General features: G+C 40.6%; 1 protein-coding gene across 1 annotated transcript; it reads right to left on the reverse strand.

Annotated features, from left to right (window-relative positions):
* Positions 1-838: 838 nt before the first annotated feature.
* LOC127535774 (uncharacterized) lies at positions 839-10310 on the reverse strand. The gene is made up of 8 exons (XM_051954467.1): positions 9012-10310; positions 8048-8139; positions 4918-5126; positions 3355-4365; positions 3193-3262; positions 2637-2808; positions 1846-2008; positions 839-1180 (listed from the first exon to the last, which is right to left on the reverse strand). The coding sequence occupies exons 4-7, from the start codon at positions 3892-3894 to the stop codon at positions 1846-1848; spliced, it is 945 nt and encodes a 314-aa protein (XP_051810427.1). The 5' UTR covers positions 3895-4365; positions 4918-5126; positions 8048-8139; positions 9012-10310; the 3' UTR covers positions 839-1180.
* Positions 10311-10603: the final 293 nt, after the last annotated feature.

Genomic DNA, 10603 nt, shown 5'->3' on the forward strand with positions numbered 1-10603 from the left:
ACTGGCAGCAGGGACGCCAGTATTTTACTGTTATTTTACAATGCACCTACTCTAATTTATTTTAACAGTATAGTACTGTATTTTGAATTACAGTATATTACCGTAGGATAACAGTGGGTGGTGCGGTAATTTTACAGCGCATGTACTGTTTATTTTAACGGTATACTACTGTTTTTTGGATTACAGTACATGACAGTAGGATAACTGTGTTATGGTAATTTTACAGTATACACCAGTTTATTCAATCTGCTATTTTACATTTAATTTCTATAAATCCCCACAAATTAAAAAAGTAGCTTATAACATCATACAGGGCTTTTGAAATTCTGGACTGAACAGCAAGTCAATCGGGACCTCATGTTTACCATGACAGCAGGTAACATCCACAAGTCCTACTATTAGCGCAGAAGACATGACTTTTCTTATATTTTACTTAAATTGTGTACCTTCTTGTGCTTGTGCGTCTACCTTAAGCCTATCACAAACGCATCCAGCAACATGCATCTACCAGTATTCGCCTGTCTGTGCGCACCGAAGAAAAGTAGCATGTTAAGCTAGCGGAGGAGACGGAGGAGAGTAACATAGAGTGAACAATGCAACGACCACTCACTCTGATGCTGTTTTCAAGAATCAAGAACTGATAGAGTACAGAGCGCTCACACTAACGCCGTTTCCCAGAATAATCATAAGTGAACTGATTTAATGTTGATTAAATGTTATTTCCAATCATTCCTGAACTCTGAACTTGAATAAAAATCAGATCAGAACTTTAAGTAGCAAGTTTGAGAATCCCAGGTATAAAACACAAGAGAATATATATTCCATAACATAGCTGCACTTTAATAAAAACCCTCAGCAGACTTTTTAATGCTAATGACATTCAGAACAATTTTTATTACAAAAAGAAAAGGTATTCCATTACCTATTTGGAAAAGAAAGAAAGAAACTGTACATAATAATAAAAATCCTTAATGACAGGCTGTACTAACTTATGACACTGCATTAAAATAGCATCAAGAACAGTGAAACAGAACAGTCTAGCTTGTGAACAAGTCTTTAGCACATGTAGATGTGAACAAGAACAGTGAAAGTGGAGAAAGAGAAAAGAAGGAGAAAGACAGAATGAACAGTGAGAGACTGCAGCATTTGGCTGGTATCCTCAGTCACCGATGGCTAGTGCCTGTAAAACAAACAGACAAGCAAAAATTTAGCAACACAATGTCACTGGTAAAATATAAAAATGTGAAACAGACTAATGGAGGGAGGGAAAGAAACATAAGTATGAGGGGAGAGAAAAGGGCCAGAACAATAAACTGTTCAAGGGAGAGAGAAAATAAAAAGTGTGAAGAAGAGAGAACAGCAAGAGACAGAAAGGAGAGAGGGTGGTTAGTTGGTCGCTATAGTTTAGGGAGGGAAGTTACCTCTTACATAAGCTAAGTCAGTAGGGTGGTAGCATGTTGTTAGAAAGTTAAGTAGGGCTAGTGAGAGGAATGGAGTCGAGCGTTGTGTGTTGTGTGCTTGCTTCCACTTAAAAAAGCAGAGCGTTGAAATATTTTAAGCTTATCTTCAGCTTGATGTTGTTGAAGCAGTACTTGAACAGGCATTTTAGTGAAACTAGACCATTTCTATGATCAATCTTAAAAACCAGATGAAATTGTTTGCACCCATTCCTACTATTATTCTCAACCAAGCACAGCCAGCCTGTTGAGACCATGGTGCTCTAGGATGTTGCTTTGGCAAATTTATCATAAATACTGTATAATCAAAGAAGAGTGCTTAGTGTGCTGTTTTACTGGAGCTGAAGCAAGCATATAATGAAGAAGTGACAAGACAGCTATGACCGACCTAAATGAAGTCCCACTCATAGTCCAGCAAGTTCTTCAGCAGTGTGGCAACATGCGGGTTGACACTTTCTGCCCTTTTCTGAACCACCTTGCCAGTCCTCTTGGAGATGACCTTTCCATAGGTGGCCTTGCTACCTCTTTCAGGATTTATACCGGCGAACCGTCTTTAAAAAAAAAAGAGAGAGAAAAAAGTCCCAAATACTGCAAATGGATAATTATCAAATTGGTCTGATGACAGGAAATGTATCCATGATTGCTTAGCCCATAAATAATAATTGTAAACTGTGACAATAATTTCAGGCACTTCAGAAAAGTTTTTTGCTGAAACAATTTGAAAGGAGGTGCTGCCTTAAATATGCAATTGCAGGACACACTCTCCATTTAAAAGCCAGTTTCCAGAAGGACCTTCATAATTTTAAGGGGTCTATTGGCCAGTATGAAGTGGAAACTCTTCCTCTTCCAGTCATCAAATAGTCCTCTAAATCATCTTAACCATCCCCACTCATGTTGCATACAATGGGCTCTTTGCACAATTCCACTACTTCCTGAACTCAACACAGCTCCTTTGTTTCCTGTCTTTCATTAGTGGACACATTGATTAATCCAGGTGTGCCTGACTTCAGTAATCACGACGACAATGGCCAGACACTACTGGATTAATCAGTTTGTCCAGTAATGAAAGACAGGAAACAAAGAAGCTGTATTAAGTTCAGGAAGTAGTGGAGTTGTGCAAAGAGCCCACAGCGCTGAGTTTAATGTATTACTTGCATCATTTATACCATTAATAGCTACCTTTGAAGGAATTCCAGGGTTTGGGAGGCTGTGTCTGGATACTGGAGGTTGAAAATGTAGAACACCGCAAACAGCGCAGCCAGTCCGGACACAAAGGTTGACTGAATGCCCTCACAGACCACGTGCCCCTCGATGCTGATCATCCACTGGCTGTTTGTGCTGGGCTCATTTCCTATTAAGTATAGAACGTGAAATTAGGTAGAGTCTCCACTTCAGAAGTATTTCTTTTACCTTGTCCAGTGCCATCTGACATCATTTTGAATGACGACTACTATATTTCTCAAAAACAGGGAAAAAAGACAGTTGCCAGGAATGTCAAATGGGCAGAAAATACTGAATTTGGCTGGAGACTACCCCCATTTTTAAAGTTTACTGCAGTTATTTTAGTTTCATTTGAACAAAATCAAAGACACAATTGCTCCACAATTATTGTACAGTTTTCTGGTATGATATGCCATTTTACTGATGGACATGGAATCTACACACGCACTTTATATAGTTACCTCATTGTCATTGGAAAATAAAGTTCTTTCAAAATGTACACCAAAATACATACCAAGCAAAATGAGCAGAGGACTGGCTGGTAGAGTGAAGCTTCTCTCAATGTCTGCAGCAGTGGCAGACACCTGAAGGGTTAAGAGAAAGTAGAACAAAATGACATTGTTACAGTACATGTTCAACCAAAAGAATTATGCAACAATAACTGACCAATACTCACATCGGCATGAATCATCAGTCCATCTGGGCTCTCACCAAAATGAGCCATGAGAAGCTGAACTACATGGAGAGTCAAATCCCCATCCAAACCCTGGGAAACAATAGCTTGGACATCACGCTGGTTTGATTTGCTCCTGAAGTACTCCACAATTATTCGTCCACATTCCTCCATGGAAAGCTCCAATGCCTGCAGTATTTTGATATCCGTCAGCAGCTCAAAATGAGCATAGATGCCTCTCTGAGTAAAAAGGAATGGCCATTTCATCCTTAGATCCTCAATGGAGGGTGCTGGCATTTGATTTATATGGGTACGCTGAAGACTGTATGTAGTCTCCATCAGATGCATCACCTCCGCCCTCTGTCCTCCATTCAAGCCCTCCTGCTTGTACATATTTTCCATTCGGTACCGTTTCTCTTCCAATGTGTCGGCAGTCTCTTCTGACGGGGGCTCTGGCTGGAATCGTGTGCAGGCATAGGAATCAGTCGGTCCACGCTGAGGTCTAGTTCCCTTGTTGGATCTCATTGACAGCCCCCCCCCCATTGATATTGTCAATGCGAGTTTTTACCTGCTGAAGCAGTGAGGTAAAGCCTCCAGCAATGAGGATTCCTTTTCTGGTCATGTCGGCGAAACTCTTTGGGTACTTCCTAATGATGCTCTGGCAAACTGTGCGGCACTGGGATCGAGTGGGGTTGGTGTTGTATTTTCTAATTTCATCCACTAGCACTCGGATCATCTGGCGTCGCCACTTGGGAGAAGGTCTCCGACCATTTGTAATAGCTGAAACTATTTCCTGGGGCATTTTGTCCCATGGTACCTCAAATACGTCAGGCCATGTTACGTCTTGCGGAAATACACCTTTTGGTAGTGGGTGTGGTGATGAGCTGGAGCAGGAGGGGGAGCTGGTGAGTGAGGGCGAGGTGGATGAGAATGGGGAGTTAGGCTGAGCAGAAGCAGTTGATTCTGATGAATCATTGGGAATAACTTGGAGATCCAAAGTGATGGTCTCAGTTTCTGAAACAACAAAGACTTAAACATGAATGACTGTTAGAGGGGACCTTTTATGCTCTTTTTCCAACTTTATATTTTTATCCTCAGACTTCTTTAGAGTAGCTTTTGCATGAATCACAGTTTTAAAAAAATCTGTATTTACTGTATACTGGCCCTTTATGAAGCCCCTTAGTTCAGCCTGTCTTAAACAGGCTGTTATAGCTCCCAGTGACCCCACTATGTTCTGACTGGTCAGCTTCCAGAAGCTTTGTTCCAGAGCAATGTAAACAAATTAACAAACTAAAAGTAGGAAACCTAGCATTTAGAGCGGTCTGAGGCTGGAGCTTTTTGATCACCGGTATTACTTCGGCCACATTTAATATGAACAACCAACATCGTAACATATTATATACGACAGAAAACAAGGAAAAGCATAATAGGTCCCCTCTAAAGAAAATTCTTATCAAAAATTATCTTTTGAAATGTACAGTCCTTATTGGCATGAACCTTATGCAGCAATGATTACACTTTACTGAATGAAAATATATGTGAAATAATAATCTAAGTTTTAATTACCAGATTTGAAGGCCTCCAGTAATTTTCTCTGCTGTATAACAGGTAGCAGGCCTTTGATGTCCTCCTGTTGGACATATTTCAGGTCATCCACAGACTCAACACCAGCTGTCCGAAGCGTGGAAACAATCTCTAACTGTGTCTCCACAGAGAGAGTGGGCAAAGTGTTGAGAATAATCCTCTTGATATTCTCATCCAGTGAAGACATTCTTCTAAAAAGTTGGGATGGAATGATGAAGAATTAGGAGTGACATTCCCCAAACAGTGTATTCTATCAATGGATAATAGTCAAGTAGCTTCTCATGAGCAACACAGCAGTACGCTCTCTGCACTGGTGTAATGTAATAAACACCTAATTCTGGCAGACGCACAGCTTGATACTGTTCAGTGATGAAAAAAACACATGAACTATTATGAATAAGAGCCTGTTTAATTTTCCCAACGATGAGGCCATCATCATTCTGAGCTATCACAACAAACATTTTGCTCCTATATTCAGTCCCCTTTACTGACACACCATGGGTAACCAGAGTGTTCAGAGGATCAAAGCTGTAATGTGCAACTGACTGTCTGATGTTATCATTGTGGTCCTCCAAGACAAACTCTGTGCATCTTTCCACCACAACATCTGGTGGGAAACGGGAGTCAGCACTCAGAAGAGCTTGCAAAAGTTGATGTCTCTCTGCTAAGGTACCACATAGGTTTTTAAAGTTTTGCAGTTTTCTTGCACATCGCTTGAAGTATGTATGTTTAATTTCAAACCTTAATGTCCACAAGTGGATGAGTGGTCCAAAGTGAAAGATGAGTTCAGGATAATGGAGGATATAGTGGTGCTTGGGCTTAAGTGGGTGATCTGGAAAGGTTTGTCGTCTGGAATCCAAATATTCCTCTATTAGGACACCTAAATAGGCTACCTGACCTGTGGAAATAGCAGGAGCAGTGATAAGGTCCACAATCTCCCTGAGCTGTAAAATTAGCTGCCATACCTCACTGTCCACTGGATTTCCCATTTTGTCACCGATCAACACTGGTAACATCCTGAGAAAGCACCAGTTTTGAACTGCATGTCCAGACAGTTTTTCTGCTCCCGGGTTCACCTCACAGGGTTTGTTGCTTGCATCACTACCGAAATATTTGAACTGAGTAATGTGGCGATTCAAATCAAGATAGGTGAATTGTTTCTCCACTGTGACAAGATGTTTAATATAGAGTGCCAAATCAGAGGAAACAATGCCCTCAAAAAGGTCATGGCCTAGGCAGGGAGGTAACCCAGGTTGGCAAACATGAAAATGAGTCAACTCATTGAAAAATGAGTCAAATTTGACTCCTGCATTTTGAGTCTGGGCATGTTCCTTATACGTCTTTTCTGCACGCTCTTTGCCCTTAGCAAGAGGATCTTCCAGAAATGTTGTACGGTCAATCTCACAATATCTACAGAAGTATAAACTCTTGCTGAAATTCTCAGTAAAGCCTCCAATGCAGTGTGAACCTAAGTTATCACCTGCAATGGCGCACACAGTTCCTTTGTAGGTCTTACCATCAGGCATAGTGATGCCACTTGTCTCAAGATCTTTTAGATCCTTTATCAGAGAGCCGAACACGAGCTCTTGGCCAAAATACTTAAAGTCCTGTTCTTTACAGAGCAACACCAGTTGCATGTGGTAAATTTTTGACCTGTTGTGGGGTAAAATATTAGCAAGGGTGGCATATACTGCAAGGACTTTGTGTTTTTTTTTCCCTGAGCCAAGTGGATTATCAACCTCAAAGGCATCCTGATAGAGAATTAAGCCTAAGGACTTTTCCACCTCAAACATCTTGTTGTTTTCAATGTTTGTGCCATCCCACACATCTCTGAGCACCTGCTCTGAGTTGACATTGGTGTTTGAATGCCACAGTTCAAAGACATTAGTCTGCAGAAGAGATGCAACAGTCTCTTTGATGGGGATATATTGCACAAAACACTCTTTGCCTGATTCATTCTGGCCCAGACAAATGGGCTTTGGCTCAACATAATGGAAGTTAGTCTTGAAGACATTTTTTCTCCTCTGGTCAGATTTCAATGTTTCCGTATTACATTTTCTGAAAAGATCTTCACATTTCAGGGTATCAATTACATTATCTATGTCAGTTTCTGCAATACCAAGATTTACAAGCTTTTCCTTAAGTTTGAAAAGCAGATCTGACTGACTGACATCATGCATCTGTTGGTAGTCCTCTATGATAGTCTGAATCAAAGAGGCTGGAAGGAGAAATTTGGCTTGCAACTTGAGATAAAACATTGCTAAATTTCTGAAGAATTGACTTTCTTCCACAGCCTCTGGGCAGACCTCTGATTGTTCACATGTCAATTGACCTGGATCATCAATCTGCATATCACTATCTCCACCAGTATCTCGAGAACTGGACGGATTCACAATGCAGTCCAACAAACCCTCTTCTGATGACTTTTTATGTTTCCTTGAAATATGTGATGAGAATGAAGACTGGACTTTAAATCTTTTGTCACAGTTTCTAAAAGGGCATGCCACCTCTTTCCCCTCTCTTATATGTACTTTCAAATGCGAGTAAAAGCTCTGAGTATTCTCATATTTAGTGCTGCACAAGCCGACATGACAAGTTAAATCAATGACACTACACAGTGTAGATGTAGACTGGCCACGACAGTGGCGGTAGCTGTGAGATTTAAATGTTCTAAACTTTTGGAAAGTTCTATGACATCCAGGAAAAACACACTTAAAAGACGCATTGGGTATGCAACTATGGGTCCGCATGTGCCTCACATATGTTAAGATATCAGTGCAAGTCTTAGCACACATGCCACACAAGATCATCTTGCTGTCGTTAAATGTCTGTCTTTTACAACAAATATGTATTTTCAGGTTCAGTGTGTTAAAAGGAAATCTTCTGGCATTTAGAAATACTGGGCTCATATGACAATATCATACAGTTTACATGAACAGATTTGCCTACAGTATGTGATGAACTGATTAACGTGAAGTTAAAGAAACTGATTTGTTTTGAATTTCTAAACTGAATGAGAAAGACAGGCATTACTACAATGGAGTATAATAAAATGTGCTTAACATGGTTTTAGTGTTGCTTCTGAGAAGAACACACCAACACACCACCACACCTTTGCATCTGATGAAATACTGGCGAGTCCAGGTCCTCACTCCCTTTTGATGATCCTCCCGTTCCTTCCTGTTTTTGGTTGTACAGTGAGCTCTATAATGGCACAAATAAACACAAGTTAGTCTTCACACTGTAATTGGCGATTAACTGTAATAACGCACGTTCATTAAAATAAATGCCAGTTAAGTCATTGTCTTTTGCTGAATGGGGTAATACAAAAGTGAAAGCCCTTGCATTTGTGACGAGAAGCCTATTCATGTGAACAGGGTATTAGTGACGAGTTTACCCGGAAATTTTCAAAGACTGCACACGGGTAGTGCGTTTTAACGTTACCCATGGATGTATAAATGAAGAACAGTTGTACCTCACTCAGCAGTTGGTCTGCAAAACAAGGCAGACAGAGCTAACAGACTTCAATTTGCTGTGTGAAGGTGAAGCAGCCTGGCCTACTGTTTTTTTTTCTGCAAGCACAAAATCACACAGGCAACACTATTTGGATCCTCAGGTCGAGTGAGGTCCAAAATTATCACGTGCCACCACAGAGAATGAAATGCAGATCTTTGACATAGTTACCTGTAATGTCTATTTTTTAGCTGGCTTCAATTGAGTCATAGGATACCCTGATGTTACCTTATTTAAAGAAGTATTTCATGAAAGGCTGAAAATCTGATGTACTGTTAATAGGCCGGGCTATATTTGTAAGAATTTATAAATGAAATTAAATGAGTAAGTGATAAGATGCTAACACACCTTACAAAGGTCAGAAACAACACCAGATTGCTAACGTTAGCTAACTGAGTTCAAGCTTGCTAAGTTACAGAGCTTGCTTTGCCAATTTTAGCAGCCTGACCAGGTGAAACAGACCTAATGAAATAGGCTATTATTTATAATGTCAACTGTTTAATAATCATGCAGACAAAACAATACTGGACACTGACAGTTTTTAGAGATAAAAATAACTTTACCTCTCTGGTTGAAGTCCACATGGACTGCTTGGAATGGTGAAGAAGCTGTGCTGTCCAAAGTCAGGTTCAAGAATATCCTGTCACAGCTTGTCACTCAAAAATGACTTGAGTAATGTGAAAAGTTTGAAACCCCTTAAGCTTCACGGGCCCGTATTCGGGCCGAAAATGGCCGGCTGAAGTTTAACGGCAAAAGCATTTTTAGCTTCAAACGGGACGATAGAAACACTATACATCCATGGAAAGCTTAGAGTCTCACGAATCCGCCGGTATAAACCACTTTCAGATGTGATTACCACAGTGGGTAATATAAACACATTTCTAAAACAAACAACAAAAGTTTAAAGGGACACATAAAGGGCATAATTTACGTTTCGATGGTCTTTTACCGGTCAACGATGAAAATAATCCACAAAAACCGGCCATAATCCAAGAGTAGTCATCCAGACAATACTAGCAAGTATCATATTTTGTCCAAAACATGTCTAGAAATAAGTAAATAATCCACAAATAGCTCGGCTCCGTGCGCGTCCACGTGGCGCTGCGCGTTCCATAATTCACTGCATTTTTATCCATAATTTCATGAAGCTTTCTGTTATCCTCACGATCTCGGTCAGAAAATGGCGACTGAACCCTCTGCCTTCGATCCCAACCGCATTTCAACCAATCAAGTGACTCATCGCTGCCTCCGAACCCGGAACAGCCAGCCATTGCCGAGACCGATGGATCTGGTGACTCACATCTATTCAGTAAATTCTGAGCAAAATGAGGCCGGAGGAAACGTTTGACTGACAGGGCATGTAGCCAATGAGCTTGCTGAATAGCCGAGAGGCGGGTTTTAGCGGCCCAGTGTGACTTTTCACACCTCCGGCTCTCCTGCTGCAGCTGCTTTTCTCTGTCTCCGTCTGAGCCTCTGATTCAGATCAAGATCCACACTGAAGCTTATCTGAAGTGATTTTTTTTAGTTCTTCATGAGTTTTTGGAGTGAAAATAGTGTGAAAAAGGGCTAATAAACAACCATATACCATTTTTTCACAGGGTGTACATAGGGTGTCCAAAATTGACATAATTGGGCATATTAGTACAAAAACATGTGTGAAACACTCATTTCTTGTAGTTTTTGTCCTGAACTATGTAAGACCCCAGGCTGTTGCCTTGTTGTGTTTCAAGCTCTCACAGTGCTGCCACACTAATTTTCAGGTGTTTTATTAGGGAAAAAATTTAGGCGTGAATAAAATTCCTCCTAATTCAGTGTGTTCCAACATAAATAACTCTGTGCCAGTAGCACCTAGAGTAATTCTGACTGCACTGGGTGACAATGCAGGTTGTCAGCTTTCAAAGGAGACCCCAGCCATGCCTGTACTCCAAACAGTTCAAGAACAGCATTCAATTTACTTTCTGTACATCTTCAGTAGAAATTTCAGGGGAAAATTGACCGCAGGTTAAGTGGTGTCATCAAAACAGAAACATAAGCCCACAATTATCAGTAAGATGCTGATGGATAGTGACAAGACTTGTGAAGGAATGTGGTGCCTATTTCCACCGCTTGACAGAAAATACTGTTTTATACTGTTAAATTACAGTTATCTACTGTT

The sequence above is a fragment of the Acanthochromis polyacanthus genome, chromosome 1 (genome assembly GCF_021347895.1).
Source record: "Acanthochromis polyacanthus isolate Apoly-LR-REF ecotype Palm Island chromosome 1, KAUST_Apoly_ChrSc, whole genome shotgun sequence".
NCBI lineage: Eukaryota > Metazoa > Chordata > Actinopteri > Pomacentridae > Acanthochromis > Acanthochromis polyacanthus.

Coding starts and splice junctions, on each gene's coding strand:
- LOC127535774 (XM_051954467.1), bottom strand. CDS start 3,894: ATGGGGGGGGGGCTGTCAATGAGATCCAACAAGGGAACTAGACCTCAG. Junction 3,263..3,354: donor GACTGATGATTCATGCCGAT/GTGAGTATTGGT, acceptor TTAACCCTTCAG/GTGTCTGCCACTGCTGCAGA. Junction 2,009..2,636: donor ACCCTGGAATTCCTTCAAAG/GTAGCTATTAAT, acceptor TTTTTTTTAAAG/ACGGTTCGCCGGTATAAATC.